The 22,581-nt window shown below is 36.9% G+C and overlaps 8 protein-coding genes across 14 annotated transcripts; 5 read left to right on the top strand and 3 right to left on the bottom strand.

Moving 5' to 3' along the window:
• Positions 1-216: 216 nt before the first annotated feature.
• On the top strand, positions 217-2,833 carry LOC137585001 (arrestin domain-containing protein 17). Its single transcript, XM_068300625.1, has 3 exons — positions 217-466; positions 1,365-1,735; positions 1,808-2,833. The coding sequence occupies exons 1-3, from the start codon at positions 352-354 to the stop codon at positions 2,714-2,716; spliced, it is 1,395 nt and encodes a 464-aa protein (XP_068156726.1). The 5' UTR covers positions 217-351; the 3' UTR covers positions 2,717-2,833.
• An 85-nt stretch (positions 2,834-2,918) lies between these two features.
• Positions 2,919-5,225, top strand: Tpc1 (Thiamine pyrophosphate carrier protein 1). The gene is made up of 3 exons (XM_068300264.1): positions 2,919-3,276; positions 3,349-3,498; positions 3,833-5,225. The coding sequence occupies exon 3, from the start codon at positions 3,968-3,970 to the stop codon at positions 4,955-4,957; it is 990 nt and encodes a 329-aa protein (XP_068156365.1). The 5' UTR covers positions 2,919-3,276; positions 3,349-3,498; positions 3,833-3,967; the 3' UTR covers positions 4,958-5,225.
• A 385-nt stretch (positions 5,226-5,610) lies between these two features.
• On the top strand, positions 5,611-6,577 carry LOC137584125 (uncharacterized). The gene has a single exon (XM_068299374.1). The coding sequence runs from the start codon at positions 5,676-5,678 to the stop codon at positions 6,552-6,554; it is 879 nt and encodes a 292-aa protein (XP_068155475.1). The 5' UTR covers positions 5,611-5,675; the 3' UTR covers positions 6,555-6,577.
• On the bottom strand, positions 6,565-8,450 carry Sodh2 (Sorbitol dehydrogenase 2). The gene is made up of 7 exons (XM_068299372.1): positions 8,280-8,450; positions 7,986-8,088; positions 7,887-7,920; positions 7,351-7,820; positions 7,040-7,258; positions 6,839-6,960; positions 6,565-6,780 (listed from the first exon to the last, which is right to left on the bottom strand). The coding sequence occupies exons 2-7, from the start codon at positions 8,046-8,048 to the stop codon at positions 6,597-6,599; spliced, it is 1,092 nt and encodes a 363-aa protein (XP_068155473.1). The 5' UTR covers positions 8,049-8,088; positions 8,280-8,450; the 3' UTR covers positions 6,565-6,596.
• A 282-nt stretch (positions 8,451-8,732) lies between these two features.
• LOC137584920 (uncharacterized) lies at positions 8,733-11,422 on the bottom strand. The gene is made up of 3 exons (XM_068300518.1): positions 11,112-11,422; positions 10,502-11,042; positions 8,733-10,409 (listed from the first exon to the last, which is right to left on the bottom strand). The coding sequence occupies exons 1-3, from the start codon at positions 11,262-11,264 to the stop codon at positions 9,835-9,837; spliced, it is 1,269 nt and encodes a 422-aa protein (XP_068156619.1). The 5' UTR covers positions 11,265-11,422; the 3' UTR covers positions 8,733-9,834.
• A 919-nt stretch (positions 11,423-12,341) lies between these two features.
• On the top strand, positions 12,342-13,879 carry Fdh (alcohol dehydrogenase class-3 Fdh). Its single transcript, XM_068299040.1, has 4 exons — positions 12,342-12,446; positions 12,508-12,597; positions 12,687-13,148; positions 13,210-13,879. The coding sequence occupies exons 1-4, from the start codon at positions 12,426-12,428 to the stop codon at positions 13,777-13,779; spliced, it is 1,143 nt and encodes a 380-aa protein (XP_068155141.1). The 5' UTR covers positions 12,342-12,425; the 3' UTR covers positions 13,780-13,879.
• Positions 13,880-14,210: 331 nt separating this feature from the next.
• Positions 14,211-16,363, bottom strand: Tsp86D (Tetraspanin 86D). Its single transcript, XM_068299041.1, has 3 exons — positions 15,932-16,363; positions 15,624-15,869; positions 14,211-15,563 (listed from the first exon to the last, which is right to left on the bottom strand). Exons 1-3 carry the CDS (start codon positions 16,068-16,070, stop codon positions 15,070-15,072), a joined length of 879 nt encoding a protein of 292 aa, XP_068155142.1. The 5' UTR covers positions 16,071-16,363; the 3' UTR covers positions 14,211-15,069.
• A 79-nt stretch (positions 16,364-16,442) lies between these two features.
• On the top strand, positions 16,443-22,517 carry SelR (methionine sulfoxide reductase SelR). 7 transcript variants are annotated; one of them, XM_068299048.1, is made up of 4 exons: positions 16,443-16,646; positions 18,471-18,601; positions 18,750-18,914; positions 19,965-20,781. In XM_068299048.1, the coding sequence occupies exons 2-4, from the start codon at positions 18,490-18,492 to the stop codon at positions 20,198-20,200; spliced, it is 513 nt and encodes a 170-aa protein (XP_068155149.1). In that variant the 5' UTR covers positions 16,443-16,646; positions 18,471-18,489; the 3' UTR covers positions 20,201-20,781. The 7 variants fall into 7 exon arrangements, with proteins under 7 accessions (XP_068155149.1, XP_068155148.1, XP_068155147.1 ...); XM_068299047.1 differs by having other exon boundaries at positions 16,447-16,625; positions 18,440-18,601; XM_068299046.1 differs by having other exon boundaries at positions 16,454-16,646; positions 18,440-18,601.
• The last annotated feature ends 64 nt before the right edge of the window (positions 22,518-22,581 follow it).

Raw genomic sequence — 22,581 nt, 5'->3', positions numbered from 1 at the left:
AAACTTGATATTTTTTTCACAAATTTGTACTTTAATCGTAAATTCTCTTTCTGACATATTTTGTACTTCCCGACTTTTGATTTTAATACAAAAAAACAGTCAGCTGTAGTCAGTCGCGCCTTCACACAGTCTCATATGTTTGATTAAACGTTCCCCCATGTGTATGTATCGAATGAGATGTTCTTTCAGTATTAAATTGTATCTGCTTGAGTGAGGTTGATTTGTTTGTTGGCCGGTACTTGTGTCTGCTGTTCTGCTGAATTTTCTTTTTGTTATCAGCGGGTGTGGTTGATTCCCCTTTGTGGCTTAGCATATCAATAAATATCCTGGCACTGACTGTCACTAGCAAGGATGAGCAGCAAGGTTACATTTGCCTTTGACAACAATCCTCAAGGTGTCTATTATGCCGGCCAGGTGATATCCGGTACTGCCGAACTCATCACAGACCGTCCAAAAACCATTCGCTGTAAGTTGGAACAAAGATTAAAATTCTTCTTATTGCGGAATGACGTCATGGTCCTATGGTGGCGTTTCAATCCAATTCTACTGCGTGCACGCGTCCCCTCCCTTCTCTCATAACGCTGTTCCACCGCTTCATTATAGTTGAGAACCGCGGCGTCATTATATTCCGACCTGACTGCCGGTAGAATTTTTTTCCTCCGTCTGTCTGGTTGGCTGCCTTTGGTTATTTGATATTAGAAAACTAGTTTTGTTTTGTTTCGTTTTTTGCTTTTGTTTATTATTAGGAACCCGAATCACCTAATAATGGTAGGCATAGTCTTTTTTTTATTACGCAGAACCTTGGTTTTCATAAACCAGAAACTGTTTCACTTTTCAGCTGATTTAAGCATTGTACACAATAATTTCTCGGATTATGTTCATTTGGCAGGTTTGTTTTTGTTTCTTAGAAGATAATATTGTAAAACAAATCTATACTACTCTATTCTTAATGTTAGTTCTAGTGAGGGGATAGTGAAGAGAAGTTTAATTAAAGAAATGTGTTTTTCAGCTTGATCTTTGTGAATTTGTGGTTAAAATAACGCAAACCCGTCTTTAAACCGGCTTAGAGTCGAATCGTTTGTTTGGTCTAATTAGTTTTAAGATTAATTACCTAAGGCATTAATTAGCTGTCGCAATAGTTTTCTTTACATTCTATAGAAGATTAATAATTTAGGAGAGCTTAGAATTATGAAACTAGATTAGTCTACCTCGGTCTATATTGATTAAAATTAATGTATATCAATTTAGCAGTTTCCCATAATTGTTATATTAAGTGAATTAACTTACAAAAGGTCAAGAACAAGTCAATTTATGAGGGGACCTATACACACACAGATATTAATTGAGTTTCCTCAACTCTTTAGCTATCTATATAACGATAAATGGCTTCGGTGAGACGCGCTGGCAGGAGAATGTGGAGAAGTCTTCTGAAGATGGCAGTAAACAGGTGAAGTCTCTGGCTACGCATACCAGCACAGAGATCTATTATACCAACGATCAGTATGTTTATGGACAAAGTGGAGGCACCCAGTTGGAATTGCCCAAGGGTAAATTTGTATTTCCCTTTCACACGACCATACCGCCGAATGCTCCAACCTCATTTAATGGTCGCCATGGACAGATTAAACATGAAGTTACCCTGACTATTGATAGATCTGTGCGCTATAATAATATATTTAAGCAATGCTTTACGGTTATATTACCAACCGATTTGAATGCCAAGAGAGAACATGTGGTAAGTAATGAATTTGAAGTGCATTTCTTTGCATTATTGTTGGTTTTTTTTTTTTTTTTGTAATTGCCATAGCAACCCCTGAAACGCATCGAGGAGAAGAGCTTTTGGTGGGGCTCCATATTTGGGGCTAACAAACCAATGGTTATGGATGTTAGCACCTCGTTTAGTGCCTATGCTCCCGGGCAGAAAATACATTTTCACATTGCTCTCGACAATCAATCGGACGTTCAGTGTCAGGATGTTAAAGTGCGACTCTTTAAGAATGTTACATATCGTGCTAAGAGTGGTTCCACCGCATCTGGCGAGAAACCGGAAATTAAAGTAAATGAAACCGAATCTCGCATTGCGGACAAACATTGTGGCGAAGTGCTGAAACATAATAAGGCCACATTTAATGAGTATTTGGTAGTGCCACCTACTACGCCCACTACACTTGAACCCAATGGCAATCAGCCGATTAAAGTGAGTTATACCCTGCGCTTCATAGCCAAGACTTTTCGATTGCATGGCGGCGGAGACTTGGTAGTGGATTTTCCATTGGTTATTGGCACTGTACCATTATTGGCAAGTGCTGGTGATTTGGGTCCCGGACAGACCAATTCGAATAACTCTGGCTTCGTAGGTGCTCCAGTATTTCAAGAAGACGTCAGCTCTGAGCAGTTTGAGTCCAACACATATAAGCCTCGTTATCCAGTCTATAACTTTAATGGAAATGGTCAATCAACTGCAGGAAACTCCAATGGTACAACAGCTCCAACGCCAAGTCTATATCCCAAAGCTGAAGATAAGCCACCAGTTCAGCATACAGCCAATCCTGTATCACCTGCACCAGCTCCTGCTCCTGCCATACACAAATCCCCACCATATCCAACTGCTGGGCCTAATCCGGGAAATAACTTTGAAGTACTTGGATTTAGCATTCCCCCAGATTATAAACCGACACCAAGTGCTCCAGCTGATTCAAGCATTGGATGGAAATAAGAAATCTAGTTTTATCTTTTATAAATACGAAAAAGCTAAATATTCCCAATATAATTATATCTAAAAATTTCTAAATGGAATGTAGCATATGAATTAAATTTGAAATTTAAACCTTTACCGCAATAAGTGGCTGTTATATTAACAGTGCTGTTAAATTAAGTAGAGGTGCCAGAAGGCTGCCAATGAAGCAGATGGCAACGCTGCTCAGTAGACGTAACTTTGTTTTGGTTTTGAATTGTTCATAAAAACCGGTTTTACGCCGAAAAATATAAATACCGTGCAAGGTGGAAGCAACATAACTGCATCTCCGTTACCTCCCAGGCATATAAAACCATTATCTACTCTCACAGACGCGCACCGCACTCACCGATGCCAAAAAGAAAGTTTTGACGCAATCTCTGACCAATTGACGAGAAAGAGCAAGCGACACCAATACCGACACCCAATTCCAGATCCAAATTTACCTTCCCAGTCAATAATGCACTCTGAATCGGAGCAGACGTAGCTTAGGCTTAGAAGTTTAAAAAATAAACCCATCCACATATCCCAGTGCCTTTCAGGTGAGACACCTAATTGAAAAACATTTGAGAAATGTGAACTTAGAGGTCACAGCCTTATCTTCATCTTGGCAGGGGTCCAGCGGAGTGGACAAACACAAGACAACAACAACAAAAGAAGAAAGAAACAAAAGTGAAATCGCTGATAAACCGGAATGAATAAATAAATGAATGGGAGAGATGACAATAGCAACGACATCAGGAAGTCAACTGAGCATGACACTTGTAAGTTTTTGGCCTCATCTAATCTTTCGAATGGAATTTTGTTAATTTGGCAATCGTCTAGCCCCCATTATAATGTGCAAACAATTTTAAAATCGCGCCCGGCCGCACCTTTACTATAACTCATACAAACATGGGCGTAGATCATTTTCCAAATCAGCGAAAAATTTCGAAAACTGGAATCCACAAGTAGCATATTGTTAATTTCATTAAACCATCCTAATTTACAAAACTAATTTCGGACAACTCCTCTTGTGTTTTTATTGATATGATCTACGCCTGTGGCTCTTCATGAATACAAACAATATTAAAGTTTGCTTCGTTTTGGTCTTTACAGAAATGCCATTGACAACGAGTCAGTCAGCAATAAAAAGTGAAATCGTATTCACGCACTCGCGCACGATTCCCCCATCGATCCATCCATCCGACCATTCATTCAACACAGAAAACACACAAAAATTATATTCACACCATGACGGCAACCGCAACATCGAGTGGAGGGTCTGGAGCAGCTGCATCACCACGACGCGTGCACAGTGCCCGCGAGCAACTGCATCAAATTGTTTCTGGTGGTTTGGCAGCAGCCATAACACGTTCCACCTGCCAGCCTCTGGATGTGCTTAAAATCCGCTTTCAATTGCAAGTTGAACCTTTGGGAAAGGGCAAGGGTGCAAGCAGCAAAGCATCATCCAAATATGTGTCAATTGGACAGGCAGTACGCACCATTTACCATGAGGAGGGTGTAATGGCCTTCTGGAAAGGCCATAATCCGGCTCAGGTATTAAGCATAATGTACGGCATATGCCAATTTTGGACGTACGAGCAATTGAGTCTGCTAGCGAAACAGACTAAATACCTCAAGGATCATCAGCATCTATCGAATTTTATGTGCGGTGCAGCGGCTGGTGGAGCAGCTGTTATAATATCGACACCATTGGATGTGATTAGGACACGTCTAATTGCTCAGGACACGAGCAAGGGCTATCGGAATGCCACCCGAGCTGTATCCTCGATCATACGTCAAGAAGGGCCGAGAGGCATGTATCGAGGCCTTTCGTCAGCTTTGCTTCAAATTGCTCCTCTGATGGGGACTAATTTCATGGCATATCGGCTGTTTAGCGAATGGGTTTGTTCCGCCTATGAGGTTGAGGATCGTAGTCAATTGCCAACATGGACCCTGTTGGTGCTGGGTGCCTCATCGGGCATGTTATCAAAGACCATAGTCTATCCTTTTGATTTGATTAAGAAACGCTTGCAAATTCAAGGTTTCGAATCGAATCGTCAGACCTTTGGTCAAACTCTGCAATGCAATGGGGTATGGGATTGCCTTCGTTTGACGGTACGGCAAGAGGGCGTACGAGGTCTATACAAGGGCGTGGCTCCCACGCTGCTCAAGTCAGGCCTGACGACAGCCTTGTATTTTAGCATTTACGATAGACTCAAGCAGGTGCGATTATTTTAACTACTCATATACATCAGGTGAAACAGCAAAGCTAAGCAAATCTTAAATCGAAAATCCAGTAAGAATCTTTAGAAAATACTTTCTATTTTTATACGTACAATATTGCACAATGTAACTAATCTATATAAGGCTTAGTTCAAGTGTTATTTAGTTTTCGAGTTTATGTGCATACGGGTAATTTATAATTTTATTTTACTTTTTTTGTGTAATAATAATTATTATATGTAGTTGTAAGCTTTTCTTAAGTCACAACAATATATAAAATAAATGTGCAACACAACTAGTTACACACATTAAACATTTAAATCGATTTATTTTGACTTTAAAATATTCTAAAATTTAATTATTGAGAAAAATAAATCTATAATTTATGTGATAAATTATTTGCTTGTAATTATAATGATTACTCTCGATATTACATTTATGTAATTGCCATTAATTGAACCTCTAAAATGGAATAGTCTTAAAGATTCGTTTAGCATTGCTATAAATTTAAAAAACAATATTTCTGAAATTTGTTCTCAGATAGTTTAGGCATTTCCTTCATAGCTTTCGTAACACTGTGAAATGCTTTAGTTAACATAGCTCTGTTAGGGCTAACATGGAAAGCTCAAACTTAAAGCTCTTATTGTGAAATTGTTGTGCCAAAATTCATTTGCTTATAAACGAATCATGTTTCTAGTTTTGAGTTACAGATTAAGCCACAACCATTATTGTGATGTTGGAAAAGATTTCGCTGTCTGATCAAAACGGAGATTTCTGGGTAACGTGGGCAACACCGCGGCAATTAAAGGACTTTCAATCGGGATCTCTCTGTGTTTTTGACGGACATTGGATAGTGGCTTTTCATTACTTTCAACAACATGCCGTTGAGCTTAACAAATGGATCAAATTGTTGGAGAAATTAGCCGAGGAATATGAGGATCGGATACATATTGCTATGCGGGATATACACAGCATACAAAATTTCAGCAGTGCCCTCGATCCAGCGGATTTTGGAAGTTATCGTTCCGATGTGCCACCTCGTGTCCTTGGAATGGAGCATGACAAGCGTATTTATGTGTTTCACATGCTATTTAATCAAAAGTATTTAAAGGATTTCTGTGATAAATTGCTTGGTGGGCAAATGTTTCAGGCGGAATTGCTGGAACCGCCACCAATTGTTAGTAAACCACGTAACTTCTATGATCTGGAGGATGAAAAGGAAACTGATTATCTGATAATGTTGTATGATCCTGCCTGTTACTATTGGCCCCAACAGTTGGGCATCTTACGCAAACTGACCAAGTTGCTGGCCAATGAGAAAATCCGCATTGTCCTGATAGACAAATCGAAAAATTATTTGGGCGTTCAATTTACGGCTTGGTACGGTTGGGACAGATGTTATGGCTGTGTTGGATTTGCTTCATGGCGTAAATCTGCTATGCATTTTAATTTTAGCGGCAGGAAGGAGAGTACCCGAGATTATCTGAAATTAATATGCAAGAATATACAACCAGAACTGAAGGGTTATGATGCTGAGGGCGAGCTAAGGGCACCCGAGCAGGCATTGAATGACATCCGTTTCCTCTTCACCACAAACCAAGATAAAGTTTAATAAAAAAAACTTTAGAGATCTCAGATATTTTTATTTTTTTATTCAAAATTTAATTGGATTATTAGTATCGCGTGGTTGGACATGTATCATTACTTTAATGGCTCCACCTAGACCACCACGGGATGTCTCAAATGCTTTGTCAGTCTCTGTGATGTCGAAGTGATGCGTAACCAGACGTTTGACATTCACTTTACCCGATGCCACCAGAGCCAGGGCAGCAGAATAGCTATGGGAACATAAATGTTTAGTCTTACAGACTGTCTGAAAATTCATTTTCTTCTTACTCATTGCAATAACGGAAAATGCCACGTATATCCACTTCCCGAGCCAAGGCATTTATCAATGGAAGTTTTATCTCTGGTGCGCCCATGCCAACAATTACAACAACGCCGCCAGATCGTGTGGCCTGAAATAGATAATGTTTGTATACATATATGCATTTGAAAATAGACATTCTCTTCCATGATTCTTTTCAGTTCACTTACGAAAATTGCCAAACGTGCTGAACTTTCAGCACCACAGCAATCTATTGAAATATTTGGCTCTTCGCTCATAATTTCATGAACTTTTTTGGACACATCTTCGGCACTCTGATCCACGCTAAGCAGCAGTGTATGTGTGGCTCCCAGCTCTTTGGCCACATCTAGACGACTCTGGACTAAATCTGTTATCAATATCTCTGAAGCTCCCATCGATTGAGCAGCCTGAAATAGCGAGATTTAAAAAAGGTTATCAAGATATTTTGGCCACTTTTTAAGTATATGTATATGTAATGTAATGAAAGTATATCACTTACCAACAGAGTCACCAAGCCAATGGGTCCGGCACCCAAAATCAAAACCTTTGATCCTAAGCCCACACCACCGCGACGGCAGGCATGAACACCCACCGAGAGTGGTTCCAGTAGTGCACCTTCCTCCATGCTAACATGATCGGGTAACTTGAAGCAAAAATCTGCCGCATGTTTATAGTAGCGGGTTAAATTGCCATCATAGGGCGGGGTGGCACAGAATACCATATCCGCACATAGATTATATTTGCCCTGCTTGCAATGATCACAATAACGGCATGGAACACCCGGTTCAATTGCCACACGATCGCCCACTTTCAAATTGGTGACATTCTTTCCCAATTTGGCCACAACTCCAGCAGCCTCGTGGCCAATAATCATGGGTTTGGTTAAAATGAAATGACCAATACGTCCGTGCGCTAGATAATGGACATCGGATCCGCAAATCCCTACACTATCCATGGCCAGTAAAACCTCTATAAGACAAACGAAGAAAAAAAAATCTGCATCTTAAACAGTAGATAAACTCCTTAGAAACTTACCATCATCAGCAATTTCTGGTATGGGACGTTGTTCCTAATTGAAATTAAGACTATTAATATTTAAATGCTTTATAATTATTTATATTTCTTCGACCTTACCAAACGTAAATCCTCAATACCATGCAAAACTGCTGTCAAATTATCATCTGATGCCGCTGCCATAATTTCTATTGAACCAAACGCTTTGAATGCTCTTCTAGAACTAAAAATTTATATACAATATATTTTGCTCTTTCTCAACTGCTCTCTGTATCGCCCATAGTAATAGATGTATGATACATTTTGTATATAGTATATTCACATACATATGTATATCTATACTGTGGGCTTTGAGAGACAACTCTATTTACTTGAAGGCAAACAAATTAACGTTTTTTTACATGGGAGACACACCTCTTTGTTTTGTTTAAGAAACAGCTGTTTCTCTATTTACCCGTTAGGTTTATGCCAACATTTAATCTGTTGATGGCAAAAGCTGTCCCTAAATGCTATAGGGCGAACGACTCCCACGTGTTTCCTGAAATTCAAGTCAATTCGGATTTATTGTCATATATATCAATTGCCACTGAACAACGCAATAACCTGACTTATTTGCATTTTGAACTATCTATTAGAAGAATATGTTGTATTTGAACAGGTGCGGACTTAGAGTAGTGAAGGGCCAACGGCCTTGTTCTAACTATTTGCTGTTCCCCGGCGTCGTTCTCGAAATGATGAGCCCTGGGATATAGATCCCACCCTGTATAAAAACATATGTATATTGCCATGGTATGTGGCATAGTTAAATGCTTTTTTTATTGGATTTATTTCTCTGGCTAAATTATTCATTTCATACATATGCAGGTTCTATTTCTCTTAACATTTAGAATTTCTATTTAAAAACGTTTACTTATACATAAATATATACGTATGTATATGTTAATGTGTATATTATTTATTCCAATTCTTGTTTTTACTTTTGTTTTCTGGTTTCTTCGACTTATAAACTAAAGCACACAGGACAGTGTTTTTTTTAAATTTTTTGTCATTTTATTTGATTCTTTAGATAAATGCACAATTTTTAAATGCGGTTTTTAAATGCTTTTGAAATATATTTAATTTTTGTAGTAAGATCGGCTGGAAACTGGAAGGAAAGCAAACTGTTTTGTTTGGCTAGTGCCTCAAATGTAAAGATCTTTTTTTGTTTTTGGTTTATACCCTTGCATATCTTTTAAATTTCATTTTATAATCTCGCTTTATCCATTTTTTTTATTTCAATACTGAATTCGGCCTATTTATTCACTTAAAAATCGTATACAAAAACTTTGTCACTTTCGTTACATCATTTTAAGTTGTAGAATTTGTTTTTCGGAATGAAATTTTAAAGAATTTCAAGAAATTTTCTTTCAATTACTTGTAATATGTTAATGTCAATTATGTTTAGGATTATGTTCGTATGGAAAGTTTTGCTTGTGAGAAACTTAAATGTTAAAAAAAAAACTCTTTTAAATCTAAAAAAAAAAAATTATATAATCACTTCTTTTCTCTGATTAGGAAATATTGTTGTCGTTCTTTGCAAGAGTATGCCATATTGTTTCGAGAAATCGAAATCCATATATATTGGCTTCTGATATGATCTTAAATGCTATTTAAACTTTCGATTATGTTTATCTCTTAGTATCTAGTTTTACTTGTTTTCTAAAGCTGAAATTTTCATATAGTTATGCAGATGTGTTAGTATAATATATGGAGTTGCTTAAAGAAAGGAACAAATCTTTGGCGAAAGGAAACTTAATGAGTTGAACTTTGAGTTAGTAGTACGAGTCTATGTATGTATACAGTAAGTACATACAATATGTATATATTTGGTAGATATATTGAAATTACGTTTTTCTTATTATTCTTTTTTTTTTTTTTTTTGTTTTTATCACACATATGGTTGAATCAGAACCGACTTACTGTCTGTTAATTACATGGACAACTCCTGTCGGGGCTTATTTATATGCAAACGCTGTGGATCCTGCGGAGCCACACATATATCGGTCAGTATGACTACCTCATAGGGGCTGCAGTCGGGCATGCGGAGGAAACCACATAGCCAGCCGTAGAAGCCCTTCTCAATGTCAGTGATGTCGTTTACCCAGCTGCTATATTGGAGACTCAACTGCTTGAACCCGGAATAGAGACCTAAGCCAAAGGTGCACAACACTATGACCAGGGGATAGGCCATAAAAAGTAATGGTGTTACGAAAATCTTATGGAAATATGATTTCTCTTCGCAATAATAGTTGAACATATTATACCAGGTGAGAGTACCTATATAAAAGGAATATACCGACGATATAACCGTTACGAAGGGCAAGCAAATGAGTGAAATTAGAAAGATGTGTAGCCCAATGCCACAGCTACAGGTGCAGCAGAGATTACGTTGCTTTTGCGATTCATTGGCCATGGCATGGGCATTCAGCTGCTCCAGTTCCTCGCGGCTGATATTGATCTGTAGATCAATGGATTGGCCCTTTTTACGTCCCCGCTTTATGGTGCCTAAAAAGATATGTCAATGATCAGTGCGAAATTTTAATTAAACTGGACTATATTATATTGTTAGCCCAATTAAAGTATGACTACGTCCTTACCGGTCATGGTTAGATAATTGCCACCTTCGGCTGCCTTGCGTGACTGATAGCGCTCTAGACTCTGGTCGTAGGTGTTCAGAACGCTAGTCTCTCCCGATTCTAGATCCTCATAGTTGGCTATATCTGGCGAAGAACGTTGTGCTCCGTTTCGTACGGGTAGATCACTGGTCCGTATGTTAACACGTTTCTTTGACGATGATCTGTTGCTGAGACAATCCTGTGATTTGCTTAGGCTACTCTCCGAATAGCAACAACTACTTGGAGTCACTGTGCTGCTCTCACCGTGACGCTGCGAAGTTGACCTCGATTCAAAGTTCTGGAGCTCTGCATTGATGTTTGTTGTAGAACGTGCAGACTTCTGGCTATGCTGTGTAGAACTGGCCGAATGAGTGCTAGCAAGTGTGTCCTGGCCAATGCCAGGAACACCCAATTCACCAGGCAACTGGGGCAGTGGCTGTTTATTTTTGATAATCAATTTCGATTTGAGTAACTCTTCTTCGAGTCCTGGATTTGATGGCGATAATTTGGGACGATTTTGTGCCTTTTGGGAAATACGTTCAAATTATTTAATAAATTTGAAATCAAATTGTTTTATATTCGTCAATTTTACCTGTACATTGACTATATGATCCACATAGTTTGTCTTTTTGGGATCTGTTTTTGTTTGTTGACGTTTTCTTGGTGGTATAAAAACTGGGCGTTCCTTTGTCCCAGCATTAACACCCATATCAATAGGCAAGCCACTAGAGCCCTTACCAACCATTTTTGTTGTTGTCAATGCTTTAATTTTCTTGTGAAAATTTTACTACATAACCATTTTTCTTTACTTCTTCAGTTATTCAACGCTCTCTGTATCAAAAAAAAAAAAAGAAGAATGCACTTCCGGCCCTTGTCGCCGCTGTTGTCTATTCGGTATTGATTTTTCCTGGCCCTATTTATGTCCTTGTGCCGAATTTGCGTTCCTTTGCGCTGCATTTGGGTTGGGCGGGAAATGTTTACATCGAAAATATAAGAGCTGGCAAAACATCTGAACTTGGCGCCTGCGCTTCACAAGTGATTTGCAATGGCGCCAATAATACTAGGTACTTTCTTTTTCCAAACCGTCACAACCATTGGAGTCAGAGACATTTTCGAAAAATGCCTCGTTTCGTATAAAGAATTGCTCCAAGCCACAGGAAAGATCATAGTTTAACAGGGAATGGACACATCTACAAAAAGACAAACAGAAAAACTACAATTGTGACGCTATATCATACACCAAAAAGTTCAGCACAATATCCAAGCGACATTTGGGGTTTCCGGTACATGTCGAGGATCTGAAATTGGACATCATTAGCTGGACACACTAGACACTCCGGACGTTGCTGAAACTTGTGTCCATCCTTAACGCTCAAATAACACTGGCCTGGGAAGGAAACGAGGATAGTTTCCGATTTTTGAAGATAACTATATCCCAAATTAATTTACATTTCTTAACCGTTCTTTTCTATTGCCCTCGCCGCCTAAATATACATAAATAAGCTTTTACCTTCTTATTGGCCAATTCGGCAGCTTGTAGACAATTTCCAATTCAATATTTTGTATTGTTCGCCAGACGAATTCAGTCAGCTGAAGAAGCAAATTCATTCCATGCAACAGTCTGGCAACGTCTCATTAAAAATATAGATTCCTGGGTTTATATTTCCGGATATGATCCAGATCGATTTATTAATATGATGAAAAATTTCAAATAGTAATTTAGTCATAAATATAATTCATAATACAGTAAAAAAAAATGCATATATAAATATCATATAAAATCTGGATGAATGTTCACTGGGTTCAATGCTCCAGTTCGTGAGTAAATGTACGGTTCGTGAGTAATGTTGTGTTACTGTTAAAAAAAATTAAAATAACAGTTCCAACTTAAACACACACGGTCAAGATGTCGGCTACTGAAGGCAAAGTAATTATATATCAACATGTGCTAATTAATAAATTCTAATTGATTATGTATTTAATTCCAGGTTATCACTTGCAAAGCTGCTGTGGCATGGGAGGCCAAGAAACCGCTGGTCATAGAAGATATTGAAGTTGGACCACCACAGGCCCACGAAGTAAGTACTGAATCAAAGTCTAACTGTTAATTATGTATTAAACATTTATGATTTTTATTGTGTGTGTGTGTGCTTGGGTGCGGGTGTAGGTTCGCATCAAGATCACAGCAACAGGTGTTTGTCATACAGATGCCTTCACCTTGAGTGGAGCTGACCCGGAGGGACTTTTTCCGGTAGTTCTAGGTCATGAGGGTGCCGGCATTGTTGAAAGCGTTGGTGATGGAGTAACCAAGTTTAAGGCTGGAGATCATGTAATTGCTTTGTATGTGCCCCAATGCGATGAATGCAAATTCTGCAAGAGCGGAAAGACGAATCTATGTCAAAAGATTCGTGTAACTCAGGGAGCTGGCGTCATGCCTAATGGCACCTCAAGGTTATCTTGCAAGGGGCAACAGTTGTTCCATTTTATGGGCACCTCCACTTTTGCCGAATACACCGTTGTGGCAGATATTTCGTTGACCAAAGTGAATGAAAAGGCGCCTTTGGAGAAAGTTTGCCTTCTGGGCTGTGGAATATCAACAGGCTATGGAGCTGCTCTGAACACTGCCAAGGTACGAGTGGCGCAAAGTCAAAAGACTTAATTTGAATTCTGATAGTATATTTTACTGATAGGTCGACGCTGGAAGCACTTGCGCTGTGTGGGGTCTAGGAGCGGTTGGTCTGGCCGTGGGATTGGGTTGCAAAAAGGCCGGTGCTGCTAAAATCTATGGCATTGATATTAATCCTGAAAAATTCGAATTGGCCAAGAAATTTGGCTTTACAGATTTTGTCAATCCCAAAGATGTGTCCGCCGACAAGGGTTCAATTCAGAATTATTTGATTGATCTAACCGATGGAGGCTTCGATTATACCTTCGAGTGTATTGGCAACGTCAATACCATGCGATCCGCTTTGGAGGCCACCCACAAAGGATGGGGCACTTCTGTTATTATTGGTGTTGCTGGCGCTGGTCAAGAGATTTCAACACGGCCATTCCAATTGGTTGTTGGTCGCGTGTGGAAGGGCTCAGCCTTTGGTGGTTGGCGTTCTGTATCCGATGTACCAAAACTGGTGGAGGATTACCTGAAGAAGGATCTTCTTGTTGATGAGTTTATTACGCACGAAATGTCTTTAGAAAAGATTAATGAGGCGTTTGATCTGATGCATAAAGGCGAAAGTATTCGCAGTATCATTAAATATTGATGAAAATGAAGGAAGGCCAAGCCTTATCCACAACTATTTTTCCATTTTTTTAAAAGTCGTCATCGTATGTGTATGAAATAAAAACACTTGTGCATTTTAATCATTTTGTATAGAATGAATTCTGTGGGCATCTTATCGCTCTGGGGGAGGCCTGCAATTAGAATTGCTTATCAGTTTACAAAATGTGTACGGAAAAAAACATATTAAAAGCGAACAAATTTCACAATAGTCATCAGTGAGCCGCCTATCAAATGAATACATACTAGAAATTTCATACATTGATTTGGAACTGCGATAATTATTTATTCACTTTGCCTTTCTCAGTCTTCGACATTGTGAAATTATTTTGCTTCGAGAATTTGTAAGGAGGAAACTCTCACTCTGATTTCATCTGAAATTTATTTGCAACACTCATTTTTCATTTTTGATCATTCTTTGTGTATTTATATATGTATATTTAAAGTATTTGTATATGTACCACAACAAGGTTTTACACATATACTTTTGAAAATTTGTTCATAATTCTAATTATATTCATTCCGTTTTTGTGTTCAACGAATGTGCATTTTGCAATTTGGTATTTGTTTTGTTATTTTTAAATGCATATTCATTCCTTACTTAAATTAATGCTTATCTTTATATACATTGATTTATGTGTGTGTTTTGTCTTTTTTTCAATTAATACGATTATTGCAAATATAAAAACAAATGAAATTTGTAAATTTGCTTAGTCTAAAGAGAGTTATCATTTTTGACTACACAGATTACTAAACATAAATACATATGTATATAATATATAGTTTAAAACTAGGTTGGTTATATGGATCTGAGTAACTTGAAGACATTTATGGGAAAGGTTAGAGAAAAATATTTGAGATTTTGTTGTCTTTTTGAATTAATACAATTATTGCAAGAAATTTTTTGTAATTGGCTTAGTCTAAAAGGATTTTAATTTTTGACTACATCTTGATTATTTGCATTGCTAAAAATAAATACATATATAATATATAGTTTTAAACTACAATAATAATATAAAGATTTGAGTAATCTGAAGTCTTTTAGGGCAAGACAAAAGTAGATAGTAAAAGTTGAAAAATTCAAGAAAAAAACCTTGGTTAAAATTGATAAATCTGAACACATAAAGGGCAAGCCAAAAGAACATTAAACAGATTATAAATATAAAGAAAATGATGACCTTTGAGCATATTCGAGCTTAGAAGCTCACATTCGAGTGTTCGTGTAATATAATTCATCGCATGGATATCCGTATAAATACGGATCATATGGCACTCACGACCAGCGTGACTTTTGCAATTCGATCTGGCCTTCCAAAGTCTTGGCCAAATAGATGACAAACAGTTGCAGCAGAGCTATTCCCAAGGCGACCCCGGCAATCACATACAGATTACGCTCGGCCCAGACCCGTACAATGTCAATGCAACCATTTGTCCAAATGCGTTTACTGGCTGCTGCAACAGAACTCTCCTGTACGCCGTACCCGCACATTATGTTCACAAGACCCGAACTGATATCGGTGGCATTAATACAACAACTGTAGGGGACACCGCATTTCTCCACCGATGGTGAGGAGCAGTTAAAGTATTCATTTTTACTCCAATCCTGATAGCCAGCAGTGCTAAGGCCGCAGCATTTAAATTCTTGCTGCGCGAAATCAATGAAATTCTGCAAATCTGAGTCATCACGATACAGATGAATAATTTTATCGGTGAACTGAAATTCCAAAAACGAGTTCATATTTTGCGGAAAGACAAAGCAAATTATGGCTGCAAATAGAGATAAATGGTCAAATGAATCTACAAAATCTGTATCTTTTTCCACCTCACCTATGGCCATTTCCATTAGGAAAAACATAAGCAGGCACATGGAGTAGAATTTCAGGAGACATGTATTTTCCCTCAATGCGCCCAAACAGCCTGCAAAACTGACTACTGATATGACAATGCCAGCAATAATCATGACTAATGATATATTGAATATCACATCGTAAACAGATTCCAATCGCACCCAACCGTTGCCATCTTTTAGCTTGTCCATGAAGGCATACACTCCAATGGCCAAGAGCAGACAGCCTAAAGAATGGAAAAATGATTAGCAATTCATATGAGTTTTGCTTTAGATAATAATTGTTTACCAAATAACCAAATGATGAAGTTCAGCAGAAAGATCATATATTTCACACATGAGCTAACATAGGTGAAATGATGTGGATAGGACATGCGGGGATGCATGTAATTGCCACCCCCACCGTGATTGTATCGATGATTACTCATTTTTAATACTTTTCTGTTTGTTTTTTTCTGCTTTTTTTTTTGAGTGTTCCTATTTTTCTTGCTTCAGTCTCTTTGTTGTTGTCGCCCTTAATTTTAAGTTGATGTCAACGCCCCTCTTGTCACACAATTTCAATCACTGATGGCCACGAAAATTCACTTTCTAAATCCCATTGATATCTGCCACTGTATTATTTCTCAATCATATCAATTGCTATGTGATTCCATTAACTTTTTTATAATAAATTTTAATGGAAAATTGGGGGCGAGATACAAAACAATACTGTAGAGATGGGCCAATTCCAATACATTGTACCGATGAAAACGACAAGTGCTAGTGGCGTTAGTTATCGGCAGTGTGCGATACCCAACACTTATCGAACAGCTGATACACAGATATTGTTGTTGTTTTTGCACGCTACAATTTTTCCCCATTAGTTTATAATTTTTCCTCGTTGGCGCCGCAACATTTTCTCTCCCGCGACAGAGAAGTGAAAAAAGCAACGTTTATAAACAAAAGCCAAAAATAGAAGCATTTTTTAAAAAGGCAAATCAATTGTAAGCAAAAGGGGGCGGCAGGTGAGCAGTTTTCAAAACGTTCAAGGACATTCATTAATATATGTACATGTATATATGTATGTATGTTTGTGTGCGTACATCAATTTGTGTGTCTGACATTGACAGGAAGGATTGTGGTAAAGAGTGGGGAGAATATATATTAAACAATTCTACTTGTTAGACAATTTTCTTTTTAATGAGCGTTTGTGTGCAATTGAGCAATAACGGCTTTCTCTCTAATGCGCTTTCTCCACACACAAGCACACATACTCGGATATAAGCACAAACACAGAGCTCCCAATGTATAAGAGAGAAAGAGAGGGAGAGCAAGTGGGCAAAATATAGAACGCCAAAAGACGGAAGTCATTTAAAAATTGCATAAATATTGGTTTGCTGTGCTCTGTGTACATAGGAGTGTGTGTGTGTGTGGGTGGGAAAACACACATTGACTTTTCTCACATTTCCCAATTTTAATTTACATTTCTCTCTGTGTGTTCGATTAAATAACCAAAGTAAAGCCAAGAGCAAGCATTGCCACCGCCATCGTGTCGCCGTCACCTTGTTTTGTTGTCACTGAAAATCTAATTACGAGAAATTATAAATCACATAAAATAGAAAGATGTTTTCACTTTCTCGCCACGCACTGAGGCACACACGAAATTTCGCACTTAGTGTCAGTGCTAACAAGTGCAAGCCAATTGCAGTTGCAGTTCCTCTAAATTTACGCTACTTTGCAGCAGGTGAGTGGCAGCAAGATGGAAGGGAGCCCCACCCACACAACCAGGTTCAAGCCAAATTATGGGGCATGGGCGTAGTAGAAACACTGAAAAGTATTCCAACTACATATGTACATTTGGACTGGAATTCGAATCGACTCGAGAAAAATCTAACTACGCTCCTGAAAACTTTATAAATAGATATTCAACACAATAGACAATATGCTTTCGCGTACAATGGGTCAGTTGATTAATCACCTATAGAAAACGAATCGATTGGCAATTTATTTCTAATTTTAGTTACAATTTCTAGTTCAAATTGTCTCTTTTTTCCCTCTATTTATCAAATTGATTCTATTTACTTCCAATTTTTTTCCGACACACTTCGCTAGTTCTTCTAGCCCAATTTATCGTTCTTTTGTTAGGTTTTCTTTTTTTGTTTTCGTTGCATTGTTTATTTAAGGCCCATCCATTTTATGTGCAAGAGCAACATAAAAAAATTGGTATGTATTTTTAACTTGATGCGTTTTGGTTGCCGCACTCCGTGTGTAGTGGCTACTCGGCCAGTCGGACCGCCTCTTCTTGGCCACTTAACAAATCTGTTAACACCTATGCAGATGTTGCACAGACTTGTGCTTGTTCATTCATTTGGTAATCGTTCGGTTTATGGTTTTATTATTATTATGGCCTTATATTTTGAGGTTTTCTGTTCGCCCCGTTTTGCAATTCATTGTTGACAGAAACCTACAGGGTAATCATATCTTTTGTGTGTTTGTGTAGAATTTAAAATAAAATATGAGTATAACTCAAAGTGTCTACTGATAAGGTTGTTAGTTGTTTTTAGAATCTAATTATGTATTAAGTGCTTAGTAAATGTATACAAGAATTTCAAAATAATCTTGGCTAAAAGATAGTGAAAGTTAATAAATTGATCGATTTCACTAGAGAAATCTAGAATCAATTGAATTGTGTAATTATGAACCTTTAACACTCTGCAGGCAGTTTATTTTGTCGGAGATTTTAATGCTTTTTCTCTGCTCAACTATAGTAAGGGAAACTATGCAAAACTTATTTAACCACAATCTACTTAAATTTCAGATTCACGTCATAACAACCACAAAACCGGCAGCAACAGCAACAACAACAACATGGAGAATAAAGTCGAAAAGATTACAGTGAACAAAGAGGAGCTGCGCAAACGTCTTACACCGATGCAGTATCAGGTTACCCAGGAGGCAGGCACAGAGCGGCCCTTTACAGGTGAACACACCCCCTATAAACCATCAATACACAACACTTTACCCCACCTTAACGCGGGGTATTGATGATATAATTATATAGTGAGGAATGGACGAACCCTTTTTAACGTATTTCCTCCTTCCTCTTCTCTGCCATGCCATTGTTATAGGCTGCTATAATAAACACTATGAAAAGGGCGTGTATCAGTGCATTGTCTGTCATCAAGATTTATTCAGCTCGGACACGAAATATGATTCAGGCTGTGGTTGGCCAGCATTCAACGATGTTCTCGATAAGGGCAAAGTGACATTACATCGCGATGCCAGTATACCAGGTAAGCCGATTAGAGTCCTGTTAAGATATATATAAATATATACATTTATATATATTGTCTAGATGCGTTCAGCACTTTAAAATGTTAAAGTTTGATATACGTTTCTCAGTTAAATTGAGTTTCGATTCTTTTGATTTAAATTTTTATTATTATTAACTGTATGTTGCACAAAATTTTGTTGATTTGAGATTTTTTGCTTACGATTAGGGATCAGCTTGCCAGAAAAATTTTAATATTACTTGAACATGAGTTCACAGTTTTTAAAATTGTAGTCAACAAAATAAATTGTCAAATAGTAATCTATATGATAGTTATGATATCTCTTATGTTAGACTTTTAAAAATACAATTTAGTCATGGTACTTACTAAAATTACCGATTTTATCTGAAATAATTCCAAATTCTCCTACCAATACTAACCTAAAATGTAGTATAAGGAGTACAGAGGGTTTTCTATTTGCCATTTCCATTTGTGAAATATAAATGATATTAGTTTATACTTACTCCCAAACTTCAATCTTTAGAATATTACTCAACATCCTTTAAGAATATTATCCTAAGCAATTGCGATCATAGATAATGAAGAGTTCTGGTTTTTCATAGTTCAATGAAAATTGTAAACATTTATTGTATTGTCTTTTTCTTTTATCATATTTGCTTTATTATATAGTAAAGTCCTTGTGCTTGTAATTTGAGGGTTCTTAACTGTTACTGTGTGTGTAATGTGTGTGTTGTTTATGTATATAAAGAGTTTACTGTAGTTGTGTGTGTTCGCTGCTGATTGTGTTTGTTAATCGCTTGTCAAAGAAATGGCCGAAACCAATGTTGTTTGTTCTTATAGATTGATTAATTGAATGTGCAACAAACTGAAGATGACTACAAATTAATTCCTAATTCAATTTAATTGTCTTTTATTCCAAATCGAAAAAACCAAAACAAAAACCATATCGAATCAACAATTTGACTTTCCTTAAAACAAAAAACAAATTTTCCCCTTACCACCGACCCTCAACAAAACCAAAAAAAAATTAATATATGATTAAAACAATAGTAGTCATTTCAAAAACGTTAGGCATGGTACGCACTGAGGTGCGTTGCTCAAGATGCTCGGCACACATGGGCCATGTGTTCGATGATGGACCACCGCCAAAGCATCGCCGGTTCTGCATCAACTCGGCATCGATTGATTTTGTGAAAAAGGCTCCATCGACAACAGCAACAGCAGCAGCAGGTGGAGCAGCATCAGCAGCAACAGCAGCGGGCACGACAACATCATCCAAAAAATAATGCATAATTCTGTGTATATATAGATATTCATTAATATATATATATATATATATATACTCCGACCAGCAGCAGCTGCAAAAACGAAATCTCAAAAACCCATTAAACAGTTTGTGTTAAATATATTTGAAATTATATAGAAATTTTATAGGAGTTTATGCGCAAAACGTTAACAAAGAAAACAAAACAAAAAAGAAACTTAATGAGATATACAATTGTTATGTATTTACCTACATATATATATATATATATTTAATGAGAACTACTGAAAAATTCAGTTGGATTCGGTTAGGCCGAAGAGTTTTCAGCTTTAATAATTACATACTTCATTTTTGGTTTTATCTCTTGCCTCTTTCGGTTTCAAGACTCTGTTTTCTTTTTTCTATTTCAATTCCATTGTCACCCAAATTGGTTTTTTTTTTTTTTTTGTTTGGTTTTTGTTTAGTTTTATGATCAGAAATTAAAGACATTACCATTTATTTATTCCATCTACAAACACAGATTAACAGTGAGATTTATAATCAGGGATTAAAATTGCTTCATAGAGTTTTTATTTAAATAAATAAATAACACAATGAATTAAATTTTAATGTTAATATCTATTCTGTTATATAAGAAAGTAAACGTTCGTCATCTAACATTAAAATTGTGAACAGTTTCGCTCATAATTGTTGTCCTTTCTTCCCATTTTAAGACCATATATGTCTGTCTGTGTGTGTGTGTATTGTATGTATGTGTGTGTGTACCATTAAGTTTAATTGATTCTATTCGCATATATAGTTATTTGTTGTTGGTTATTTTACTATATTTGGTTGTGATTTATAAAATTCATTCTATTTTTGCCTATTTTTATTTTGCTCATGTTGTGTTTATTTTTTAATTTTGGTTCTCGTTTTGGTTTCGCTTTATTATACACCCAGCCATACATACAACTAAAACTATTTTAGCCAAACCATATAAAAATTTTACCGGATATATGTATATACATATATATACGTGTATATATCCATATAGTGTCAAACATACTGAATAATGTGTATCTTTCGTATATTTTTCTATTTCTCTTTTATTTTTAACAAATCGCTTCAAACAAAATGAAACTAAATGTTCTACTGCGGGGGTTTGTTTTGCTAACATACGCACACCAACAACCACGCCCACTCACACTCACACACACACACACACACACGCACACTCATTTGTGAAAAATTGTAACATGAACATGGCTTTTAATATTAACCCCGAAAAAAAATGTTATAAACAAAATCATTCAATAAATTGAATTTAATTTCATTGATTTATTTTTCATCTGTCGCCGTCGTCCATATCTTGCTTATTTTTTTGCTTTCGCTTTACTCTCTGTCCTCTTTCTCTACTTTTTCTCATCATTTTTTACCCTCTCACCCATTCTATATTTATTTTTTCGCAATTGTTTTTGTTTTATATTCTTAACCCTTTAACTTAACCTTCAACAATTTCTTAATGAACAAAACAAAATGTTGATCACAAAAAAAAAAAAAAAAAAAAACAAAAATGCGCTGTAAAAATCAACCCAATTTCGAATCGTCTGCAAATTAATCTCAAAAATACTCAAAACCGCAAAAAAAAAACAAAAAACAACAAAAAAAATCTACAATTTACAAAACTAAAATAAAAAGGGGGCAATATTTTACTACTAATTAAACATCCAGAACGCATACGCACAGAGGTACGATGCGCCCGCTGCAATGCCCACATGGGACACGTCTTCGAGGATGGACCAAAGCCAACACGAAAGCGTTACTGCATCAATTCGGCGTCCATAGAGTTCGTCAGCGTCTCGGAGGATACATCAGCGACCACAACAACAACGGCATCCCATGCCACGCCCATAGCCCAGCAATAGGTTATATATACAGAGGAGATGGGAATCTTTCTCTCCCATCTGGCGATGGAACAATCAACGACGAATGCTTAAAGAGTCTAACCTCAAGATTCCCATTGTTTTTTTTTTTTTTTTCAACTTTCCTTTACCATGTTATCCTTCTTTCGAAACTTTCCGCAATTGTGGCCAATTTTTAGCTTGTAATGAATCAAATTTTAAAAGTAAAGTTTTCGAAGAAAAAAAAACAAACATTTTGTAAGCCAAATCCTCTTGTATGTGTAAATAGATTTCTGTAATCTGTAAATTTGTTAAAGGCACCTCTCCCCCCATTCACATCCAAAAGAAATAAATGTAATAATTATAGTAATAGAAAATACTCGGTAACCACAACATCCATCAGATCATACTAATTTTTAAATGTGAGCGCTAAAATAAATATGTATTTTTTACAAACAACATTTATTATGGTGTTAAACTTTCGTTTGAGTTGAAATCAGCTGTGAAATACACTTTAAACAAA

The sequence above is a fragment of the Drosophila tropicalis genome, unplaced genomic scaffold (assembly GCF_018151085.1).
Source record: "Drosophila tropicalis isolate 14030-0801.00 unplaced genomic scaffold, ASM1815108v1 contig_878, whole genome shotgun sequence".
NCBI lineage: Eukaryota > Metazoa > Arthropoda > Insecta > Diptera > Drosophilidae > Drosophila > Drosophila tropicalis.
This window is presented reverse-complemented; position numbering and strand designations above follow the sequence as displayed.

What these genes read in the sequence shown, in the direction of transcription:
- LOC137584125 (XM_068299374.1), top strand. Translation starts at nt 5,676, where the DNA reads ATGTTGGAAAAGATTTCGCTGTCTGATCAAAACGGAGATTTCTGGGTA.
- Fdh (XM_068299040.1), top strand. Translation starts at nt 12,426, where the DNA reads ATGTCGGCTACTGAAGGCAAA. An exon ending in TGTCGGCTACTGAAGGCAAA is followed by an intron (nt 12,447 to 12,507) that starts GTAATTATATAT and finishes ATTTAATTCCAG; the next exon opens with GTTATCACTTGCAAAGCTGC. An exon ending in CTGCTCTGAACACTGCCAAG is followed by an intron (nt 13,149 to 13,209) that starts GTACGAGTGGCG and finishes TTTTACTGATAG; the next exon opens with GTCGACGCTGGAAGCACTTG.
- Tpc1 (XM_068300264.1), top strand. Translation starts at nt 3,968, where the DNA reads ATGACGGCAACCGCAACATCGAGTGGAGGGTCTGGAGCAGCTGCATCA.
- Tsp86D (XM_068299041.1), bottom strand. Translation starts at nt 16,070, where the DNA reads ATGAGTAATCATCGATACAATCACGGTGGGGGTGGCAATTACATGCAT. An exon ending in CTTCATCATTTGGTTATTTG is followed by an intron (nt 15,870 to 15,931) that starts GTAAACAATTAT and finishes TCCATTCTTTAG; the next exon opens with GCTGTCTGCTCTTGGCCATT. An exon ending in CCTAATGGAAATGGCCATAG is followed by an intron (nt 15,564 to 15,623) that starts GTGAGGTGGAAA and finishes CTCTATTTGCAG; the next exon opens with CCATAATTTGCTTTGTCTTT.
- SelR (XM_068299042.1), top strand. Translation starts at nt 17,245, where the DNA reads ATGTTTTCACTTTCTCGCCACGCACTGAGGCACACACGAAATTTCGCA. An exon ending in CACAGAGCGGCCCTTTACAG is followed by an intron (nt 18,602 to 18,749) that starts GTGAACACACCC and finishes CCATTGTTATAG; the next exon opens with GCTGCTATAATAAACACTAT. An exon ending in TCGCGATGCCAGTATACCAG is followed by an intron (nt 18,915 to 19,964) that starts GTAAGCCGATTA and finishes TTAAAACAATAG; the next exon opens with TAGTCATTTCAAAAACGTTA.
- LOC137585001 (XM_068300625.1), top strand. Translation starts at nt 352, where the DNA reads ATGAGCAGCAAGGTTACATTTGCCTTTGACAACAATCCTCAAGGTGTC. An exon ending in CCGTCCAAAAACCATTCGCT is followed by an intron (nt 467 to 1,364) that starts GTAAGTTGGAAC and finishes TCAACTCTTTAG; the next exon opens with CTATCTATATAACGATAAAT. An exon ending in ATGCCAAGAGAGAACATGTG is followed by an intron (nt 1,736 to 1,807) that starts GTAAGTAATGAA and finishes TAATTGCCATAG; the next exon opens with CAACCCCTGAAACGCATCGA.
- Sodh2 (XM_068299372.1), bottom strand. Translation starts at nt 8,048, where the DNA reads ATGGCAGCGGCATCAGATGATAATTTGACAGCAGTTTTGCATGGTATT. An exon ending in CAGCACGTTTGGCAATTTTC is followed by an intron (nt 6,961 to 7,039) that starts GTAAGTGAACTG and finishes TATCTATTTCAG; the next exon opens with GCCACACGATCTGGCGGCGT. An exon ending in ATTTTCCGTTATTGCAATGA is followed by an intron (nt 6,781 to 6,838) that starts GTAAGAAGAAAA and finishes ATGTTCCCATAG; the next exon opens with CTATTCTGCTGCCCTGGCTC.
- LOC137584920 (XM_068300518.1), bottom strand. Translation starts at nt 11,264, where the DNA reads ATGGTTGGTAAGGGCTCTAGTGGCTTGCCTATTGATATGGGTGTTAAT. An exon ending in ATCATATAGTCAATGTACAG is followed by an intron (nt 11,043 to 11,111) that starts GTAAAATTGACG and finishes ATTTCCCAAAAG; the next exon opens with GCACAAAATCGTCCCAAATT. An exon ending in CAATTATCTAACCATGACCG is followed by an intron (nt 10,410 to 10,501) that starts GTAAGGACGTAG and finishes ATATCTTTTTAG; the next exon opens with GCACCATAAAGCGGGGACGT.